The sequence below is a fragment of the Ixodes scapularis genome, unplaced genomic scaffold, assembly GCF_016920785.2.
Source record: "Ixodes scapularis isolate PalLabHiFi unplaced genomic scaffold, ASM1692078v2 PGA_scaffold2__306_contigs__length_199485367, whole genome shotgun sequence".
Lineage (NCBI taxonomy): Eukaryota > Metazoa > Arthropoda > Arachnida > Ixodida > Ixodidae > Ixodes > Ixodes scapularis.
In genome coordinates, this window is record NW_024609857.1 from 21,782,691 (window position 1) to 21,805,832 (window position 23,142).

Below are 23,142 nucleotides of genomic sequence, written 5' to 3' on the forward strand. Positions count from 1 at the left end.
AGACCAGACAAAATGAGCTTTCCTTTACTTGGCAGCTATCAAACAGCTTGGTTTTACACTACTTTCTAAGGGCAGCCACAAGCAGCCAGTTTTGGACCATCAATTCTTGTGTTGAAAACAAACTTGATCTTGAGCAGCAAATATATTTCCGTGGTAGCATGGCTCTTGTAGGTCCTCCACCTGCGAAGCTTTAAAGGCTCTGTTATACTCAGACGTCGAGCTTAGCAAACGCGGTGCACACAAATGCTGATTGGTTGCAGATATTGAGTTCCTGCTCGCCGGCCGATGAAAGGCGCACATTCTGCGCTATGCTGCATTCGCTGCTTTCAACATTGGAGTATAAGAGAGCCCTAAGCGTGCAAAATGGCCCGTAGGAGCCCTTCAAAAGACAAAGTGCATGGAGAAGAAAAGAGAATTTCCCCCCCTCCCTGATAAACTCAGACAACAAGGTCATCGGTGCCCATTAGAGATTATCATGTTTTAACAGCTTGCACAAAAACAGGCCTCTTCTCTCTGCCATTCATAAACTCAAAGAGAGGAACTTTTGCAGTTTGGCTGACGATTTTGCCGATCGGCCTACGGGGCCATAAAGGAAAAAAATGTTCTACTCAGGTCAGATCGATCCAGGTAAAACTTTGAATGTAAAATGAGCTGCTACTGCCCATTTACGATCTGAGGTGTCAAATTCAAACTGTACACAATCTAATATAATTTAAATGTACAATATAAAAATTAAAAAAAGATTAAAGCTGCACACAGATGCACCACAGCCATAAGTAGAAGCATAACAGATTACAGAGTCGGCAGGTGACAAGGAGACAATTGCCACGAAAAAATATTAAATGAAAAAAAAAAAAAAAAGCCTTAGCAGCATGACATCACCCTGTCACAATACTGGAGCCACCTGGCAGTTTAGTGATTAATGTTTAAACAAAGTAAACACCAGCTCGATACAGTTTAAAAAAAATAAGAGAGAGGGGGAGGAGGATTCTTCCCCGAACGATGCTATGGGGTGTGCTAATTCTGGCAGAACGCCTCGGCACTCATAAAAACTGCAAGAAAGGGTGCTGCCATAAGTGGGACAGCCCGGAGACGCTTCAAAATGGTTTTGTTCTCTGAATAGACAGACCCACGTCTTTAAAACGACAAACTAGCATTTTAAGAACTGAACCCTGTCTAGAAAAGACAGCAGGTAAGCAGTTCATAGACTCTGCAAATAGATAATGAAAAAAAAGAGCTGTCTATTTTGCTTGTACCGAGCTTACAAGAAAGGCCCCAGAACTAAGTTTTTCAGGCTCATGCAGCGTAGACCATTGTGCCAACCATTGATTTGTGCATCAGAGCCCCGATGTGACATCCTGAGGACAATTATGCGACACATCTATACTTGGGAACTAGGCTAAAACCTGCAGCCTATGTAAATAGTTAATATTTAACATGAGTGTGAAAACCAAAATTTAAGTCGCTTCCATTACTTCCAGCACAGCCCTCAAGGAGGAGGTAGTACTCCAACGTGGCCTGCGAGGTTCTGACTTATCTCACACACGCTCGCTGTTCTTGGGGCATTTCTCTGGGTAGAAAGGAACCAACCGACACATCTGGACGCACCCTAGCCTGCTAAAAGACTGTGTTCAATGAACACGGCTGGGAACAGTATGCAACATGTCCTCTTGAAGCAAAGAGTACAGCAATACAGTATTCAAGGTTGTGACTTAAAAGCGGTGTCAAGAAACAGTTGAGGACACATAACACAGTCAGTTGCAATCGTGAAGTGTGCTGGAAGGATCACCATGTCAATGCATAAAGCATATGATCCATATAAACTGCATGTGGATTTCTGCTGCCATCAGGACTTGATTGTAATGGCCTTGGAGGCATGGTATAACTTTGACACTAGATGTCAAGGTAGTTAAGGCGGAGCATATTAACCCGATCTGTACCTATATAGAAAATCGTTGTATCCTTTGTTTTTCATTCGGACAATTTCCCCTTGATTCTCGCGGCTTCGGCTGCGGTCAGTGGCCATGAAGGACGTTTCGGATTCAATGAATGACGGAGGGAACGTTGCGAAACAGTCGACTCGCACGACGCATCTCACGGTACAAGGTCACTCGAAAAAAAAAAAAATAATAAGAATTACGATTAGAGTTTTTGCTTGCAAATTTGCACAGCAGATAGAGGTGTGTCGCAGGACGGAACCTACGAACTCATTTCACCATCGTCGGCAAAGAAGACTTACAAGTGTGTGTACTTTGAAGAGCTACCCGGCGTTGACGTGATACGAGCACGCACGCAAACATAGATCGTTCAACTCAATGGAATGGATGGAACGGGAGACTACATGAAAGAGGTCTCTATGGACGCGGTGATTTACCCAACGTCGCGACAGATAGCGTCAATGATATGCGAGTAAGATAACCATGTTAGGGTAACACCGACGGAGTGGAGGAAAAAAAGAAAAAGGGAAGAGCGCTGCTACTTTGAAAGCGAAGTTTGAACGCACGATGCCCTTGCTAGCGATGTCACACTTTTTTTCACGGAGAAACTGACAGCGTCGAAATGCATTTCAAGATCACGACTAACGTGTGAAGGGCATAACATACCCGGCATTCTCGTTTTCGTGGTCGTCGGCGAAAATGCCCAGGTCATTTTCGGCGGCGGTGTGGCCGTCGGCGGAGTCATCGAAGAGTCCGTCTTTCCCGGAGAACATTTGCTGTCCGAAGGTTGTGTTGTCCAGGCTGTCGTAGAGGTACTCGTGAAACGTCACCGTTTGCGATGTGGGACCCGACGAAGACGTATCATCTTCCATTTTTTCAGCATACACTTTTTGCGCGAGAGGGGCAACAACCAGTGGACATGAAGGTTCGCCACATTCGCCACTAAAAATACACCTTCGCCGATCGCCGCGGTCCCTGGTGTCTGTTTCACTTTGCCGCTGCTACCCACTGCTGCTACCCGCCTGCCGTTCTGCAAGGAACAAGATGTAATTCCAATAATAAAAGTAAACAAATACGTAGCGGACCCGATGTTCGTATTTTTCGTCTTATTCCGCAATTAAAGGTATCTAAAACAACATCTCCAACTGGTAATACCAGTCGTTCTTTTTCTATGCGTTTATATTTACGTAACTTCATGTTTTTCTTGTGTTCTTGTTGACGCCCACTGGCACGAGTACTTCATCCTCGCGCTGCGCTCGGTCCTCCAGTTCGTTCCACTCTTTTCAAATATTCTAGAACATATTTTTTTTCGTTTGATTTTCCGCGCATTTCCGAGACAGCGTGTGACCCGGTGAGCCTCAAAGATGCCTTTTCGCAGTTCCACAAGAGAGGTGTTCCGTCGACTGGCCAAAATACCGGGACTCCACATGAGAACGACGCAGCGACCGTGCCCAACTACGCGCCTTTTCTTTAACCGCGCCAACTCCTTCGCTCCCTTCAGACCACCCGTGCGACAAGTTGTGAACTACACTTCGCTACGGACCACGTCGCATGCTAACAGAGTGTTCATGCCGGCTGAAGAGTTTCAGCACGGCAAGGAGAAAGCTCTCGAGATCAAGTGAGTAGCCCGTTAAACGCACTGAAGCTAACGGGTTAATAATAATTCTTGCGCAAGCGCGCAAGAATGTTTATTACGTTTTCGTACTTGGAACAATTCTGGCTTCGTTAGAGGTTAATGAAGTCCAACACTTCTTCCTTTTTTTTTCTTTTTGTGATATGTGTTTAGCAGGAAAGTTATACGCGCGGAGTGAATTGTGTATGACAATTCTGTTCTAGGCAGGGAGAGACCATTCCGGTGAATGTGGACGATCTGCTCTTTGACATGTTCAAGGATAGCGACGGAACCGTCTGCGTGGGAAAATTTTTAAATGTAAGTTTATGCTAACTTCTTTTTTTTTTATTATTATTATTATTATTATTTAACGCTTGAAGCGAAGTCGAAACATTTATGCGTTTTACACATAATACAGTGAGGTACGTCATCGTGGGAGTGGATTGAACATATTTATGTGGATAGCCTTCCCACTGAAGGTTGATTGACATTTCTTAATCATTCTATTTCATTTACTTATGATCTGCATTATAGTACAATAATCCAGTGTAACAATTTCTAGCTAGGCTTATTACAAACAGTCAGTAGTTTACTAACAGTGAACAAAACTCTGGATATGATTTAAATCTGGCCAGTTGTGCATGTCACATCCTTTCCCAGAATAGGTACGGTGACTTTAACTTGAGCAGTGGCGTACCAACTTGTTTTTGAGTGGGGGGGCAAACCAGACCCTCTCCCCCCCCCCCCCCCCCCCCCCCCCCCAAATCGAAAATTCGGCGCAACTTTTGTCCAGCTTTTCTAAAGATTTGGCAATGATTCGGCAAAATTACAACGTTACCAGACTTAACATTAATATTTTGTTTTTCCTCACGAAAAAAATTTTGCTTCTTCTTCTTAAAATAAATACAACTTGTAGTGCCTATTGAAAGAGTTATGACTAAATAAGGTGATATTCTAGAAGATAATTGTATCGATGTCGCTTTTGTGTGTTTGCTTGTAATTTTGGTGTATGCTTCCAGAAAGTGGCGTGACAACGAGGTTGGGTAGTAGCCGGCACAGTCACGAATCACACTACAAGAGCTTTGATTTTGAGGCTTCATCAGCGCACGCCTGCAAGTGTGTTTACATTGTTAAAATAAAGGCAATCACTGCGTTCTTACTTTCTCTGGTGGTCGCCGTTTCGTGCGCGAAAACAGATGCAACGGTTGCTGAGCCTTCACCAGAAGAGATAACAATATTGTAAATATGCATGTTTTTCGATTTGAGTCACTTGACGTCAGCTTTGCATGAAAGTGCGCGTTTCATATTCGGAACGTGCCGTTTTTAACCTTTAAAATTCCGGTTTCTGGTGTTCGGACACACACGGACGTTTAGGAAGATGGGGAGAGTTAGGAATGGTCGGATGTGCAACGTCGACCATGATAGTTCTGTGTTTAACGAATATTTTTCGTCAGTGTTTACTAACGAGTGCTTGGACTCCGTCCCCACTCTCCCTGAAGAGCTTTACGAGCGCATGCATCCTATTAACGTTAACTCCGTCGGTATTATAACATTGATTGATAAACTAAAACTTACTTCGTCCGCTGGAACCGATAACATCAACTCTAAAATTTAAAAGAAACACCAGTGTTATTTCGAGTGAGTATTTAAAACTTATCTTTATTCAGTCCTTATCTCAAAGGTGCCTTCCATCTGACCAAAAGGTGGGAAGGGTAATTCCCAGTCCCAGCGCGTTAAAAATATGCCCGCGCGGGTCGGGGGGCAGTGCCCTTGGTATTCCTTGGGCGCCGCCGGCCTGTGTCTGCTCTGCCCAGTGGCGGCCGTTTCAGGGGGGGCAAAACGCATGCCTTGCCCCCCCACTCTGAGAACTGGGGGGGCAAGTGCCCCCCTTGCCCCCCCGGTTGGTACGCCCATGAACTTGAGGTTCCCATCTTGCCACACCAGGAAAAGCGAACAAACTATTGTTAACAAAGAACTGCGCCTCGTGCAAGAGAGGCCAATGCATAGGCGTCGGAACTATTCAGGAGATGTGGGGGTGACGGCGATCTTGCGCCCTCTCCCATCTATTCCCGAGCGAAAATTTCCAACTGGGACCAGTTGGCACCTCAACTGGTTTCAACTGGGACTAACTGGTACCAACTGGGAATGAACTGGGACCAGTAGGAGTCCAACTGGGACCAGCTGAGGGGTCAAGTGGTTTGAACCTTTCCCAGTTGGGAGTCAACTGGTTTGAACTATTCCCAGTTGGGAGTCAACTGGTTTGAACTATTCCCAGTTGGGAGTCAACTGGTTTGTACCATTCCCAGTTGGGAGTCAACTGGTTTGACTTCCAGTTGGGAATGGAGTGAACTGGAACCAGTTAGGAAAGTAACTGGTTGGAGCGATTCCCAGTCGGACTTCAAATGCCTTTCCCGTTCCCAGTTCATACGGAGCAACAATTTTGACAAGTTCGGGGTGTATTGACCTTTGCTAATGAAGAAAACTAAAAACACTTAAATTTTTATATTTATACAAATAGGGAAATTTTTAATTACTGGGGTACATTTATATATTTATAAAAATATAAGAAATTTAATTAACTAAATAATTTTTTTAATTGGAAAATATAATTAGTGACAAAATTTTTTCACCTAAATTAACATTTAGTGCATCATTAAAATATATTAAAACATTTATTTAAACACCTACAGTATTCTTTTTCTTTTAATAAATAAATTTATTTTTTGGCCGATCAGAGCTAGCCGGCCGCCGAGGTACGCGCTGTCGACAGATGGCGCCGCCTATGCGGACGCCGGAGTCGGAGTCGGACGGACGCGGTAGAGAGGGGTCGCCATCGCCCAAGTTGGCGTCGTTATGAAAATGTAAAAACTACAGCTGCGCTTCTTTGGACCTAACTGTAAACACACCATGGTGGCAGCGGTGAACTTCTAGGATGGAAAGATGCAGTTCAGCGATCGGAGGGCACCCAGGAAAGACCGGACGCACATAGACCGGACGGAAGAAAACGCCGCGGAGAGCACAATGGCGAAAATGGCGGGAGGTCTACCTTGAAAATGTTAGACCGTTGTGACAGAGATTGCAAGGTGGGAGCGCTACCGCATCCTATCAGTACTTCACCTGCGTAACGCGGGATCACGGGTGAGCACCTTTCTTCACGCGATGGGGAGAGAAGCTGAGGACGTCTCCACTAACAGACGCCAGCGGCCGATCTTCATCTCACGAATGCTACCTCTGAAAAAGCGATTCAACCGTCGCATGCAAGTGGCTAAACCCGGAGCGTGTACATCACCGAACCTATTATTTAGTTTCATTCTCCAAGTTTTTGACAATAAAGTCTTGTCAACCTTCCATTTTGTGCCGTGTTTCATTGTTGCTGGAGTTGGTACCAGCGGTAACTGGGACCAACTCCAAGTGGGACCAGTTGTAACTGGGACCAATTCCAGCTCGGACCAACTCGAACTGGGACCAGTTGCAACTGGGAATTGTTCCATACACCAGTTGCAACTGGGACCAATTGGTCCCAGTTGAAAATTTTCGCCTGGGTTGTTTCCATTAAATTTCTGTCTGGGAGGGGGTGTCGCCCCCCTCTGTTCCGATACCACGGGGGTCGTGCATCTTGTGTTTGGCGAAACGCTGCTCTGAGTAGTTTTGCAGACGCCAACAGAGCCAACCTTCTTTCAGTGTAAAACATCCATTGATTCGTCCAGTCTCACACTGTTTCTTTTTGGTTGACTGTGATGGTCAGGCTCTCTTCACTACTGGCCTGTGGAAAAACGATCCACGGCTCAAGGAGATGATGCAGAACTTACGAAATGTTCACAAGGAGAAGTCCCCAGTTCGTTCGCTCGAGAACCTCTCTGTCACCAGGGAAACTTTCAGCCAGTAAGTGGCCCTTACCTGCAGATTGTTCAAGTGGGGAAATGGGGGCACCTTTTCAAACTGTGATATCCCTGCGCTTACCCCAATGTCCAGCTTAGACGGCCCTTGAACATTGTCTCACAACATCCACTTTGCACGTGGGATTTGTGAGCTGGAAGGGAGATTCGATCACGTGCAGATCACTCTGATCCTGTTGATTTTCAGGGTGATTCGTGAAAATATTGTGCTGATCACACGAGCCCTGCGTCATCAGTTCGTGATACCGGACTTTCAAGACTTTGTGCGCTATGTCGAGGACTTCTACTGGAAATGCAAGGTCAACACCGGTGGGAAGGTGAGCTTTGCAGACAGCTCTTAGAACCTCATTCCATAAATACAGAAATGGCATAAGCAATGGTATGGAAAAAGGATAGGGGGGGGGGGGGGGGGGGGTTGTAAGAAAATGTGTGGACAGCTGTATGCAAGACAATGCAGCCTTCAGGGGTGTGTATTGTTCTGCTAGCTTGCATCGTTATAAACAGGCTGTTTAACTAACAACAAAAAACAACACTTGAAAGAAAGAAAAAATTCAATTGGGGTAACGTTATTGACCATGGCAGACGTCAGGTTACGAGTGTAAAGATAATTGATGAATCAATGACCCAAATTTCAGTCATTAACTTCTGAACTATTCGCCTATCTTAGCTGGCACATTATATTTAGGGATTTGTTGCCCATCATACAATTATGTCGGCTGCTGTTAAAATTTAGACAACTAAATTCTACCCCATGCTATTTTTTGATTAATTTAAGCTTGGGTGGTGTGAATATTCGAAATTTCGAATAGTAGTTTCGAATAATACTCTATTCGGTTTCGGTATTCGCTTCGAGAAGAACTGCACTATTCGCGTTTTTCGAAGCGTTGATTGCGGCGGGTTTGCCCCGTTGAGTGCGCTTCGTACGGAGCACGGGTGCACTGCGGAGAAGCAATACCCGCGGAAGCGAGCTCTGCGGGTGTTGCTTCTCTGCATTACACCGGTGCTGGGTAAGAAGCGCACTCAACGGGGCAACTTGCCGAGATAAACACTTGGAAAAGTATGAATATCACAATTGCGTGCTTTGAAGAAAAGCATACATTTAAAGTGGGACGGTGCACGCGTGTCGGTTGTATTTGAAAATAAATGGAAACTTTGGGAATGTGTATATCTACCTTCTAGTAAAAGTTTAAAAATTAAACTGACTGTTATGCAAGAGTATGCTATGGTAGACAGAGATGCCCTTACAACCTGCATCCATCATGTGTGGTTCTTTCTTTTTTAACTCAAGATTAAAGAAATAATATTTTATATAGCAAGATTTGTAAATTAATTCAATTGGGTATGGTTGGCCATCTCTATAGGATTCATTTTATGTCATATCCGTTGTTTACAGCTGCCATTTTGAGACATCAGACCTTCTGAGGTCACAGTTCATAAATATAGATAATTAAACTTAGCTTATAAATGAACAAGTGGAAGAACCTTCGCAAATTTAGCTGGGTTTTCATCTGAGCATTATGCTATGGTAGTGAAAGGCGTGAAAAAACTGTTTGATATTCTAATCGAAAATATTTGGCCAAAACCCCTATTTGCTTCAAATTCACTTCGAACTCAAAATGCACTATTCTTACAAGACTAATTTAAGCCTTGAGGAGACAGATACCAAAACCAAAACGTAAAGAGCAGTGGAAGTCTTACCTGGAAGCAACGTTGGCTACTGCAGCGGTCACGGGAAGCAAGTCATTCTGTACCAATCTGGCAGCGGTACATTATTGTGCGGTCTTAGAAAAGGTGCCGCATACTTTGATGCCTCCTCAGGTGCTCAACTTTCAGCACTTTCTTTTCACCTTAGCTTCAGTGTGATATACTCTAGGCAGCCTAACTTTGCCCTTCTACAGCACGGAGAAGACTTTAATTTTCTGACTCCTAACAGCTGCGTTAGCATATTTGGACAATGGGTAACAAATCTCAGATCGAAATGTACCAGGTAAATAAAATATTTATCAAGTTAATTAGCGGATTTGAGCTAACTAGATAGCTAATTATGGCTTTTCACTCGTTCCCTGACATTCACTGTGGTTGACAGTGTTATCCGGAAGCAATCACTTAGTTTTATTTGTCCTTTTTTTTTAAACTGCTATTCGTGGTCATTGGTAAAACATCCTTTATATCGTGGAGAAATATCAATCCAATATTAGTTTCTTATTAAGCCCATCGGCTGCGAGTTTCAGGGAACAAAAACTGCCTTAGTGTACATCCATTACAGTTTTCTTTGCTGACTCGGCTCTAAATGCTTAGCAATGGTTTTCCGTTTCAGGTAGCTACATACATCCCTCAGTTGGCCAAGTACAACCCCGACTATTGGGGAGTCAGCATCTGTACAGTGGATGGACAAAGGTACAGAAATAGTCATGCTCTGGTGGTTGCTGTAGGATTGGGTATGAGCATGTGTTGCAGACTTTAGGGCTCCTTGCCCATGCTCTTACTGTTTTTTTTCTTTTAATTTGCTTCGAGGGTATCTGGCAGCACACTGGCATTGTTTTGTCTCTAACTACTCCCAGAATCACAAACTCCCACCTTTTTTAATCCTCGTTACCGAAGGTTTTCGATCGGGGACACGGAGATTCCGTTCACGATTCAGTCGTCTGGCAAGCCGATCAACTATGCCATTGCGCTCACGGAGCTGGGTTCGGATACAGTGCACCAGTACGTGGGGCAGGAACCCAGCGGGAGGATGTTCAACGAACTGGTCTTGGACTACAACAGTGAGTATGATTTTCCTATGGTCACCCTCAACGACTTAAGTACAGAGTGCATCAACACGTGTCCACATTCCTCGCTTTGCAGTCAATACTTCACCTCTGTCACCTATTCGACATTGGTGCAGCTGCATAGAATTCTCAGTGTTGAAGAGAGAAGAAGAGAGAGATTGTTGCCATACTCCCAGACAACTTTGTGTGGCTATGCAGAGAAAGCTATGGGTGCACATGCACTTGCACATGTTGAACGCTTATCAAAGCTGTGCATGTGCGCTCTTCTACTAAAATTTCTCTGAAAGTTGTCTGCGAGCTTAGTGCCTTCCTGTCCATTTGCAGAAACAGCAGCGCGATATGTTTATTAAACCTTAATTGTTTTGTTCGGTGTACGGACAAAAGCTATTGTCAAGTAATTTAAAGCAGATCTACATAATGGCAAGGCAGCTTCACTGCTTTAGCTCTGTGCACTACGAGAAAGCTGCTTTTTCACTACTGTCACATGTCAGATAATGGAACTACCTCATAGAATTCTCATTATTGAAGAGATAAATTATTTTCATTAGTGCTTTCATGTTCAGCCATAAAACAGTTAGCTAAAACGCGATTCTTTTTGCTTGGGGAATGCATGAAAGCTATTGGCAGATAGGGAAGTTCTAAAGCTGATCTGCGTGACTGCAAGGTAGCTTCACTGCATTAACAAGGTTCACTACAGGAAAGTGAGCAGTGAATCAGCAGGGTGTGGCAAATACCTAGCATAGGACTTCTAACTATTTTGCCCTGTACATTGTGCTGAACCATTTTAGATATGAAAAACTGGAAATAAGTGCTTCATTTAGTTCATGGCTGAAGTATGAAATAATGTAAATATTTTTCTTTTCTGGGGGCATCATAAAGTTTGGACTTAACATTCTGGTTGTTGTCACACTGTTGGCATGCGATTATATTATATTTAAAATAATGTAACCAGATAATCCTATACTAAATAGAAAATGGAGTTGGCCTGTTCAACATCCCAGATATGAAGTTGCAAAATATTCCCATAATGCTGCACCTGAAAGTTGGATGAATGCTTCAAATGTATTTTTACAAAGTAATCACTGGAACCACTTGATTTCAGAAAAGGGCATATCAACCTACTTTGTCAGACAAGGCTTTCAGAGGAAATAAGTGATAGTGTAAATTTTGTCTCATAACTACTGTTGGATTTCTCAAAACAGTGCTTTTAACACATTAACTTTAAAACTGAAGTACCTCAGGTACGGTCGTTAAGCCTCTCAAGGTAGTGCATATCTCTAGCACTAATTCAGAGTGAACTCTATCGCCTATTTAAACAAACCAGTTAAAAATAGTATATACTTGCCACAATGCCGTAAAGTTTAGAATGGCAAATACACTGTCAACAACAAGGCTTTCATGCCAAATGATCCTGACCCTATCAATTCACTCACAGATGGCACTCATTTCATTCTAGAAATCTACTCAGTAATTCACAAAACTTTATCGGTAGTGACGGGATATGTGCATGCTGTTTTCTACCCATGGCTCATTTTTCTAATCTTCAGTTCTTCACGTTGCTCTTTGTAACGTCTCATGTGTCACATACAAAGTCTGATGTTTGTCCCTCTGTGAACTCCCGGTGGCAAAACTGCCTGCGTCTGTGGTGCCAACTGTCTCTCTTGTTCTGTCCTATCTGCGTGGTGGGATTTCAGAGAAGCCCCACAACCCCATGGTGAATGCTGGTGCTATTGTGGTGGCCTCCCTTCTTCTCTACCTCATTGAGGTGAGGGGGCTCGGGCACTGCACACCGACTGCCACAAACCAAGTCTTGCTCGCCGAATGCTAGTCTAAAATCGCCAGCCGAAGCACATGGTGGTGTTTGCAATTGCATTGCTGCATTTTAGTTGGGTTGGTGCAGGGGTTTTTGGCATCCAATCTTCGTTTTTCCCCACGTTCAGCACTGGCATGTGTTGTGCACTATGAGAATCAGCGTTTATCAGGGGATGTTTTTCCTCCCAATTCAGGTGCATGCTGAATATCTGAGAAGAGTTTTTATCAGGAGATGATAGCTCGCTAGGTGAACAGTGATATTCATATTTTTCTAAGAGTTGATCGCGATGGGTTAGCCCCGTTGAGTATGCTTCTTACCGAGCCTGAGTGTACTGCAGAAAAGCAACATCTGCAGACACCAGCGCTGCAGGTGTTGCTTCTCCGCAGTATGGTTATTTGCACGTATGGCCGCTATGGTTATTTTCACATAGCAAAAATATGTATAAATTCCCCGATTAGGTACATCTGTCATTTACTTTCCATCCCAATGTAGGCATTGTACTTTCTGAGTAAATTAACTCAGCTTAGAAATAGACAGGTGTCAGTTTGGGAACAACCTTCACGAGTTGAGCTGGGTTTTTGTTTAAGCATGGGGCAGTAATGAAAGGATTGGGCAAACTATGAAATATTCTATTCGAAAATATCTGGCCAAAACCACTATTCACTACAAACTCAAAATCCACTATTTTCACATCACTACAGTCAAAAGTTCAATGTTTTTGAGCAGCCACAAGATATATTGTAGCTTTTGTCTAAACCAATTGGTCAGCATTGACGCAGTTGATGATTCACTCGTAGTTTTGTAGTTGGTGAAGTCTATTGGTTGGTAGTCTACTGCAATAATTAATTGTGTGAAAGAATTTTTGTGCCATCTATTTTTGCGACACGACCAGTGCTTTCTCAGTGTTCTTTTTGTGTTTTCATTCGTCCCTGCAGCCAGAAATGAGGACATCCGAGAAGTTTGACTGGGTATGTTTCAAACTGCAAATGAGAACAGACACGACACATGTCAGTTAGCTAGGTTGACCGCTGCGCAACCCCGCAGATGTTGCCTAATCGCCTGCTATTGCATTCTAGATGCTGCAGTATTACAGAGCAATCTCGGGAGGAGAGTACCTGGGGTTTAACAATGCCATGTAAGTGAGCGTTGATATATGCTTTGGCGGCTGTTGTCTTCACGGTAGCTGGCATGCCTTATGCAAGCGTGAGGGTGCTTAGGGACGCAGTGACTCGCTAATTGGCCCCTTCGTTTGCATCTCCGCGCATGCAGATTCCTGTCTGAGAGGGAGGCGGCAGACCGCAACTATGCCATTGGCTTCTACATGAAGGAGAACAAGTGCTTTCCGGAGAGGGTCAACCTCAAGGAGACCATGGACTTTTACTTTCAGGTGTGCTAGATAACCGTTAAGCGTTACTTAGCAGTTTTGTTCCTTTGGTACTTGTAGATTCTCAAGGTTGCAATGTCGAGAAAGTATTTGTAATATATCCTGTAGATTTTTGCTAGAATAGAAGTATAAAATAAATGGCATAAATCAGTGCCTTTATGAAAAAAAAAGTGTATGCAGATCAGAAGAGGGACATGGTAGGCTTAATAACCTTATAAAATATTTATGTGTGACCCCCTCCCCCACACACAACATGGAAAACTTCCTTGTGTACGCAACTGTTAAAAAAAGTAACACTGACACCCCCCAAAAATTTGTATTTTTTGCCAAGTGATATAATATGGTGTCAGGAGAGACTACCCAGTTAGTATTTTGCTGCAGAGTCACACATATTTTTAATAAAGACAAAAAACTCACCTGCTCGAAACCGAAACACCAGCATGGAACCTCATCGCAGGAAATCACATGGCTACACCCGACCGTGTTTTTTTTTTCCTCCGCTTTTCTGGTTTTTGAAGCAGACGACGATGACGGCGGACTTGCGTGAACTATTTGTTGTGCGATTCTTTCACACTTATATTGCTTCCGCTCTATGTTCTGCCGTTGAAGCTCAAGGGGCCGGTACCACGAACGACAGTTTCGAAGTAGCGGCCCCACGTCCGTTGCAACTTTGAATATATTTGGTACGCCATAGTTTGAACGCCACGTGGCCGTGAAAACGAGAGTGAGCACGACTGAAACCGGCCAATTCTTGACCGGCTGTTTTTGCGCGAAAGTAAAACGAAGTTCGAGCCGCAAAGTGTGTTCTGTGTAGTCTGGCTCTTACAAGTTATGTTTAAATAAAAACCTTGGTGAACGTAAATACCCTGCCAGTGTCGCTTTAACATGCCGTATAAGATGTCGCTCCCACCGAACAAGCTGCTATGCACTCTTACCTTGCACACATAAATTTTGCTGGGCTCCAAGCTAAGGTAAAATGAAGCCTGTAGTTTTACCTTTTTCACCGAAGTGTGTGCGATGGTCAGATATAGTCGCATGCATGGCAAAGTTGGCAGAGAAGTTTGTAATTAACTTGCGCTTTCTAGTGCTCTTTAGGATGCATGCACGCTGTTGGAAACAACGAAAAGATTTAGAGCGGCACCGAACATCTATTGGCCCTTTTTTCACCCTTAAAGTGGCATATCTCGAACTGTATGTTTTTTTTCTTCGATTATTGCAGCTGTGCTCGCTGGAAGTGAACTGCCAGTCGGTGAGCGTGATGGCAGCGACCCTGGCCAATGGGGGCATCTGTCCGGTCACGGGACACCAGGTGATGAACGGCGTGTCCTGCAGGGATGTCCTGTCCCTCATGCACTCCTGCGGCATGTATGACTACTCGGGACAGTATGCATTCAAGGTGAGCACTTCCTCAGCCACTGGCCTCCAGTCATGTGCAAATAGCGGATTTTGAGTTCGAAGCGAATAGTGGTTTTAACTGAACATTTCCTAATTGAATATTGAACAGTTTCTCAGAGCTTCACTATTGTGCACCATGCTTAAAGCGAAAATTCGGCTGAACTTGTGAAGGTTGTTCCCAACCTTCCACTGTCCGCTTATAAGCTCAGTTAATTTTAATGTAGCTATATGAACTGTGGCATGTAAACGACAGATTTGTTACAGCTATCCTGGTCGAGGGTATTTATAAATCTGCTTGTTATATGCAAATATTCTTTCTTTTATTTAAAATTTGACAAAAAAGAAGCAAACACGAACGATGAACGCAGGCTGTCGAGACATCACTGCTCAACATGTACTCTTGCATAATCGTAATGGGTTAGCCCCATTGAGTGCGCTTCTCACTGAGCACCTGTGCGCTGCGGGGAAGTAATACCCGCAGAGCCCTCGAGCTTCGCGGGTATTGTTTCCTTGTAGTGCACAGGTGCGTGGTGAGAAGCGCACTCAACGGGGCGAACCCATTGCTGCAGGTCGGGCTAACCCGCCGCGACCCGCTTTAAAGAGCGTATTATTCTAGACTACTATTCGAAAATTATAAATATTTGTACAACACTACTGTCCTCACATTACAACTCACCATTGAAGAGGGGGAGCAAGGTGCTAATTTTTAGGAAAGTTCTTGCGAAACCAGGTTCTCGTAAACCTTTCATCCGATTTCACCAGCCACTAAAATAAACATAAAAAACTCATAAAAGATAGTTAGCATATTGATCAGATTTCATATGTTGAGGGAACTTAAATTAACTGTATCAGTTTCGGGTGTGCGCCAGATTTACAAAATCTAGTGGCAAATTTTACCGTCCGGCGCTTTTGTCTTTAGTGAAGATCTATGTTCAGACAGACCGAAGTCTGAGGAAAGGATGGAGTGTCGTGGGGTCTTCAGTGGCTCCTAATAAGTGACCGAAAGCGATAGACAAATTTGGGCAGGACGTTTGTAATTTATCTATGCTAGTTTATTTATTTTATGAATAGTCCTATCAGCATGCTCAGTTTCTTTGTTTTTTATGAGCAGCTTCAACAACAAGAAACCATTTCAGACTGTTTTTCAGTTTTCAGGTCACAATCAGTAAACAGTGTTTTGATTATTATTGGCTGTGACCCCGAGCTCGATATAGGTCGATCCCCGAGACGGTCCTTAATTGTGCGTGCAGGTCGGCCTTCCAGCCAAGTCCGGCGTCTCTGGCTGCACCATGGTGGTGGTTCCCAATGTGATGGGCTTTTGCCTCTGGTCGCCCCCTCTCGACATCTACGGGAACTCTGTCCGGGGCGTGCAGTTCTGCGAGGTGCGCTCTCTTCGTTTCCTACCCTTTGCCAATCCCTCTTCTTGCATCTGTGGTGCAACAAAATAATTCCCTGCTGGATCTACTGCGGAACTCCTCGTGTAGCAACACCATATGCAGGAGATTTGAGGGCAACCACAACCACAATTTGGTCAAGCCGCTGTTGAACTGTGCAGGCACTCTTCTCGGACATCCCGTTGTTGTGTAGTTTTGGCTTTCACTTTATTCGTAGTAAGTGCAGAATTATCTAGCATCTCTCTTTCTGCTAGAAAGAAATCGTTTGGGTTTAGCCATGCGATCTGGATTAGCTGTGTTTAATAGTTTGGTATGTACCAGGTTAAAGAGGTTCAAATTAGGCTACGGGCAGTGCCAGTGGCACACAGTGCTGCTGGCACCGTCAGATGCAGCACCAGCCTGCGATGGAAATGGCACTTACCCGTTCACATAGTAGGTCAGGCAACTGTTTATACCACAATTAGATGTGTTGTCTAGCTAACAATGCAGGGCTGATGTTGCCCACCACAGCCACTATTTTGGTTTCAGTTCATGATTATGTGTAATTCAAGATTGAACGAAAAATATTTAATTTTTCGTGGAACAAATACTGTAGTTTGTACAGTGGCTAGCGATATAAGCTAGAGTGCGTGTGCACAAGCGGCGACTGGGCAGTACAGACCACGCGGTCTAGCAGGCTGCGAGTGGAGGGTAAGAATGGCAGCGGAGGTGTTTAAATATGTCCACTCACCCGCCGCGCGTGATGCCTCCCCACCCCCATGCATGCGCAGTAGCCTTGCGACAGCGTTGTTTTTAGTTCTTGGTCACCGTCTGCACACTCTAGCTCATATGGCTAGCCACTGTAGTTTCTAATGTAAAATCCCCCGTTATCCCAAAATATTTTGAATTGAAGTGAGTTGCCTCTTAGAACTGCGCATTGCCTGTTTCAAACGGTGACAGTCAGCATGCGTGATGAAGCAGATTTTGTCAAAGAACGTGGTCTCTTCCGGTTCCTTTGGCTGCTGCGCCACCACGTTCAATCGAAAACCTGCTGTGCGCTCAGAAAGAATGACCTCTCCAGCATCTATAGCAGTCTTCTCTCTCCTCTTCCTAAAACCTACACTATCCGGCCAGTTGTAACTGCAAACTTGCCACAACTTGTACTAGCAAGAAGCACAGCATGGCATCTTTTCTAGAAACCTCAGTGGTGCCAAGTTAGGAGCACCAGATGCTGACTCTTCTCCGCTGAGCCCCTGACTTCCACTCACACGTACAGTGGCGGCGATTTGCTTCGATGCGCAGGAGCTGACACGGGTGTTCAGCTTCCACCACTATGACAACCTGCGTCACATGACCCAGAAGAAGGACCCGCGGAGGCAGAAGTACGAGACCAAAGGGCAGAAGATCGTCAACCTGCTGTTCAGCGCGGCCAGCGGTGACGTCACCGCCATGCGCCGGTGAGGGACGGAAAAGTGGGAGAGTTTGGTGGACGAGCTGCACAAAGAATGGAACCTAAATTGCTTTCTACTGGTGTTGGGTTTGTGGCGCTTTAGTTAGTATATTAGATGGGTACCTGCACTGGGGACTGATCAGTTGCAGGGAGAGCCACGTGAGTGGAAATGTGATGACACATTTCTTTTAACCTGGATGGGCAGTTTTTTGTGTAAATGTTCACCTTGTTCTTAGTTTACCCGAAGATTGTTTTTCTAGTTCTCGAACTTTTTGAGTTGTACGTCAGAAAGGTTGTGTTAGCCCTCGGTCTCGGATTTCTCACATTTTGTAGCTTTTTGGGGTGTTGTTTCTCTATATTTTAAAAATAATTTTGAAGGTTCATCCATGCTTTTGACATAACTTATGGGTTGCTTACTGTTTACAGTTGATAGCCTGCAGGGCTATGCCAGAAAATTCTTCGACATTACCACTCATTATCCATTTAATCTCCACACAAGCCCCATGTCATTCATAGACAAAAAATACAAACTTGGCTTACAACCACCCTCGAATTTTCTGAATCAAAAATGACTATAGCGTGGGGTTACCTTCTACCGCTGCAGAGCTTTAACCACAGTCACACATAAACCTTTGAATTGGTGCAATATGGCCTTCGTTGCAATTGTGCCATTAAAACCATCGCAGCCACTACCTGTCTGGCATGGACATGGGACTGAGCGACTACGACGGCCGCACCGCCCTCCATTTGGCGGCGGCCGAGGGACACCTGGAGTGCGTGGAGTTTCTCCTCAAGATGTGCGGAGTGGACGCCAACATCAAGGACAGGTGGGCCCTGTGCTCCCTGCAACCCTAGGAGCATGTGCAATTGATGTGCACCACTAGTTATGCAACATATCCCCTTTGGTGCAGTATGATACTTCTATGAATACTGCAGAGCACTCAAGTCCCAATCATCGCCATATACAGAAGGATCGACGAGGCGTAGAGGGTCTCTGAAAGGATAGTCAGTTGGAGCATCTGCACATGCTTGAAGCTTCACCGCATGGCACACGTGTTCTAGGAGTAGCGGCTAATGCTGGCCAGCGTCAGGGTTAACTCGGGTTTACATACTTTGGTTACAATTATAGGTCGTCCCTTATTTTGAAAGAACCGTTCCGGAAAGGAAGTCGACGTACAGTAGCTTTTACAGCCGTGGAGGTACAAGGGAGATGATTTTCTGCGTGACAGTTTCCTTCCTGTCTTATCTATAGGACCCCAAAATGCGTCCGGTTGTTACGCTTCCCCGGACTGTCTGCTTTTTACCGCGGTCCTCTGTAAAACGTATCAGCGAGGTTCCCTTAATGTCATTCTATCAACAACCTCTTTAGCTATTTGATCTGCTACAGAAAATCGAGCCTGCGGAAGACCCGAAGGTTTTGTTTTTCTGGAACGACCTGAAAACTTGCAAATATTCACCTTGTCAATTTCGATCGTGTCCGCTTTTCGACGTGCCACAAAACTCGTGTCCTTGACTTCTTCTATTTCAGATGGGGCCACACGCCTCACGACGACGCCCGCGTGTTTGGCCACACGGCGGTCGCCGACTACCTGGCCAAGTGGAATTCGAGCTCGCCGGCACAGAAGCAAGAGGAGGTCAAGGAGACGCCGCAAGACAAGGAAGACCAGAAAGTGGCACCGCCCAAGCCCGCCGTGACCAATGGCACAGCACGCCCCGTAAATATCCCCATTTTGCGCAAGTAGACGGTTGGCAGATTGTTTCAAGTCCAGTGCATGCCGCACGGAAATCTATGTGATGTAATATTTTATGATCACTATTTTTTCGGTAGGGTTAATTTATTGAAGGATTCATTTATTGTTGTACCAACTGTCGGTTCTTTCGAGCTTATGTCCACCCATAATTTTATTTCCGTCTCGACTCATGTCAAGACGTTTCAAGAATGTCAATTTTCGCGATTCTGCAATTTAAAAAATATTGCGGAAATTTTACCACGCGTATACATCACTTCATAGTAACTAATACGGAGCCTACCATTCCCAACCTCGAAGGTTTGTAAACATGAAGTATCCTTGAAACCAACAGATTGCAAAATTTGCTAAATATAGAGCCTGCGAAAATAAAGTAATTCGCAGGTTCTGAAGCATATTGTGCATTACTTGGGACCTCTATAAGGGCCTAGATTGTTTTTGTTAGCACTGTATGGTGATCTAAACTCTTTCCTTTAGAGCAACTATGATTAAATTTGATTTTATGATGGGGAGTAGCTGTGTCGACTCACGACATCACATAAATTCATACTAAGCGAAGATATCTTTGTGCTTTTTAGTGGTACATTTGTAATTCTGGAACTTACAAGTGGAAGAGTTATTGCTTATAATGAAGCTAAATTAATTGTTAATGTAGAGTATTGATTTAGAACACTCCAAATGTGCACTAAATGGGAATCTTATTGTGGTGCCTCTTGTGATGAAAAAGGCGGTTGTGATAGAGCTTGGACATTTCCGTATGCGACGAGGCGCAGATAGAATCAATCTTCCTATCACTTAGGAACTCTTGCACGACTCAATGAGATGCGGGCTTTCAGAACCATCAAGGTGAACTATGGCTCACCTATAACTTAAAGAACATGCAAAGGGTCACTTGTTTTTTTCATGGTTGTGGTCTTCTAATTTATTAATTTTCCTCTCTTTTTTTAATTTTTCTGTTGTACAAAGGTTGACTTTTTATAGCGTTCCAGAGTAGTTAGGTTTAGATATTCAGTTGCTGTCATCATCTTATTGTACTCATGTCAAGAAAAAAAGCATTTTGTTTTAGCACAAGCCGCTTTAAATAAGCCGACCTGCAATTTATTCAAGAAATTGGAAAGATCTGTTTGACTTCAGGATCCTGCTTTCTAAGAATTGTTTTGTGTCATCTGTTTTTTGTTTTTTTTTCTAAATGCCTCCCTTTTTAATTTAGTAGCATAAACAGAGGGCAAGAAGGGGGGTGCAGCCCCTTGGTTCTTCGAAAAATATTTCTGATTGTGTTGCAAGACCGATTTGTCTAATGTAATACTTAGCGCCAGTTCCTGCCCAGCATGTTTTTTCTGCCTCAGTCTCTAGTCAAATATGCTTGTGTTCTTAGCCCTCTTTCTTTGTTTCTTTGCTAGGATCTCTCCAGTTTTAAGGGCAAAAGGTGAATGGCACAACCGTCCGCATCAGAACAAGTTTGTTACACTGTAGCTTACGTAAGTGTGGTGTTCCACTACTACCCCCACCGCCTTAACCGATCGCTTGCCAGTCTGGAGACACCTGATTGCATGGATGAACCTTGACTCCAGCTTCAGTCTGTCCCTGCAGGTTCTTTGCTCCCAGCTTCTTCTAACATATACCCTCATCCCAATGAAGTGCCACTCACCCCTTTGCTCTTAAAACGAGTTTACGCGCAAAGCAGCGTCGTGCTTGGTATGTGGTGACCTGGTGTCATTTTATAGCTTACAGTACCTGTTTTTTTTTTTTGTATTGCTAGTCCAAGAGTTGCTACGTTCATTTGCTCTCTTTACGCTTTGACATTGCTGAGAAGTCTACAAGCTTGGCCAATCAGCTGCCAGCCTTGCGCTGTAGAATCCCCTCTCTATGCAAATTAATGCATGTAGTAAAGGGGTCACATGGCCCAAGGCCAACTTCCGATTGGTCCAGCCAGTCTGTAGCCTCCTCTCTGCTGTCATATTAGGAAGGAATGAAGTGTGCTGTTTAGTCTACAATGCAGGGCAGTCGTTACATGAACCAGTGCTATTAGCTCTGATGTGCTGAAACATTTACTTCTCTTGCAGTGACTGCTTTCTGTTAAATGGCTATTATTATAGACTTTAATATGTATGTACTGCCGTTTACTTTTGATGTCAGTAGAAACATCAGGTGTTGAACCCTATTGTTCAAACTTCAATCTAAATCAGTCGTGTGGTGTTGTGTTCATGCTTAAAGTCTTTCCTTGCACTGCTACAAAACAAACAAAACTGTACTTAAATATGCTGACTTCACCAGTTTGTAATCTCTATCCTGTCTAAAATTGAAAGATGTTACCTTTTTTGCCGACACTTGCTACAGTATTGTCAACCTTACGACACAAAAACAGTTTTTGGTGATTGTATGTAATGAATTAATTAGGCTTTAGAGTCCTGGACCAATTTACCTAGTAGGACAATCATTAGTTTGAATCATACCATATATCGAACTAGTCGTTTAAATATTAGAAGCACCTCTGCATAGCACACTCATTGTTATAATAAACAGATGCAACATGTTCAATGTGAAACACCTGTCCACATCAGACAATTGGAGGTGTGCGAATATTACATTTTTGACTGTGAATCGAATATTATTTATTTTTATTTTTTAATTTGAATATTTGGCATTTAATGTGAATTGAGAGTGGCTACTTTAACAAATCACGGCTGGAAATATTTTCTAGAAAACATACCTATGAAAAGTAATAACTTTATTATGTAAAGTTATTATTTCGCATACTTGTATTAAGAAAAACAATTTAATGTAAGATGATGGCAAACAAAGCAATGACTACCTTTTTTATTCGAATATCGCTTGATATCTTCTTTTCCAGCACTCCTTTACAGTCAAGGGGCAAACTATAATTATAACCGAGGGCTGATCTACAATAGTGAGCAAAATTTTAGAGACCATCGACCAAGATGCTTCGCCACGTCGGCCGTTTCTCCTAGCACGCCGGTGCAAAGCAGTGAAGCTTGATGCGGCGTGCCGGCGCAAAGTAGTGAAGATTGACACCATAGTGGTAGTAAAAAGCATAAAGCTTTTCTGAGAATTCTGAAGATATTATTTGCAATTTTTTAATATTAGAAAAACCAGAAAACTTCGAACAGTAAAAGTGAGCTGCGAATCGGACCGAAAAGCAGACAATATTTGCGAATTATTAAGTCTCATATATTCGCATGCCTCTACAGACAATACAATCTCCTAATCAATTTCTTCAAGGTGCCATTTGTATTTGAGTTCACACATTTTTTGTGCACAATTTATCATAACCAATTCTTCTCCATCCATTCTGTGGCCATTGTACACTTGCCAAATCAAGCACTGCTTTACTGTAAATGGTGCTGTTTTAGATACCCTAGCTTCTCAGGAATATTACTGGTAAAGTAGCCAAAGCTGCACATGTGTGCTGTATTATGCTGCAAATTAATTTTCAACCCAGTGCATGAGTAAACAATTGCAACCACTATGTTGCTATTAGCTTGTGATCTGATAAGTCTTTGGAATTGTATTTTTCTGGTTGGGACCTTTAACAGTCTTTCAGCGTGGTTCAGAATGTGCCTAAAGTTGTTCAGGGTATGATGATGTTAAGCTATAGTCAGTTTAGCGCAGCTATGTGCTGTTTATTTATATGCTTCAGCTTCCCGATCCAAGTATAACACTAAAACATTGAGCGAACTAGCGTATATTTTACCCCCGTAGCATAAAGGCCCGTTCACACTCTTGCGACCGAGTACGACTGAGA

General features: G+C 43.7%; 2 protein-coding genes across 3 annotated transcripts in view; one reads left to right on the forward strand and one right to left on the reverse strand.

Annotated features, from left to right (window-relative positions):
• Nucleotides 1-2,911, reverse strand: part of LOC115324250 (metal regulatory transcription factor 1) — a 29,262-nt gene extending 26,351 nt beyond the window's left edge. The window contains exon 1 of one of the 2 annotated variants that reach the window (XM_029984772.3): nucleotides 2,604-2,911. In XM_029984772.3, the coding sequence (XP_029840632.2) occupies nucleotides 2,604-2,809 (206 nt within the window). In that variant the 5' untranslated portion in view covers nucleotides 2,810-2,911. Of the gene's footprint in view, nucleotides 1-2,239; nucleotides 2,325-2,603 lie in introns of those variants that run through there. The other variant, XM_040209322.1, reaches the window with a different exon arrangement.
• A 223-nt stretch (nucleotides 2,912-3,134) lies between these two features.
• On the forward strand, nucleotides 3,135-23,089 carry LOC8034464 (glutaminase liver isoform, mitochondrial). Its single transcript, XM_029984768.4, has 16 exons — nucleotides 3,135-3,555; nucleotides 3,774-3,867; nucleotides 7,295-7,431; nucleotides 7,633-7,762; nucleotides 9,763-9,842; nucleotides 10,047-10,210; nucleotides 11,911-11,981; nucleotides 12,965-12,997; nucleotides 13,106-13,164; nucleotides 13,299-13,416; nucleotides 14,633-14,809; nucleotides 16,059-16,190; nucleotides 17,484-17,638; nucleotides 18,318-18,458; nucleotides 19,160-19,346; nucleotides 20,780-23,089. The coding sequence occupies exons 1-16, from the start codon at nucleotides 3,302-3,304 to the stop codon at nucleotides 20,807-20,809; spliced, it is 1,962 nt and encodes a 653-aa protein (XP_029840628.2). The 5' UTR covers nucleotides 3,135-3,301; the 3' UTR covers nucleotides 20,810-23,089.
• Nucleotides 23,090-23,142: the final 53 nt, after the last annotated feature.

Bases quoted from the DNA above. Each gene is read 5' to 3' on its own strand.
- LOC8034464 (XM_029984768.4), top strand. From the start codon at position 3,302: ATGCCTTTTCGCAGTTCCACAAGAGAGGTGTTCCGTCGACTGGCCAAA. The intron at 13,417-14,632 runs GTGTGCTAGATA...CGATTATTGCAG, and splicing joins CCATGGACTTTTACTTTCAG to CTGTGCTCGCTGGAAGTGAA. The intron at 14,810-16,058 runs GTGAGCACTTCC...TTGTGCGTGCAG, and splicing joins CGGGACAGTATGCATTCAAG to GTCGGCCTTCCAGCCAAGTC.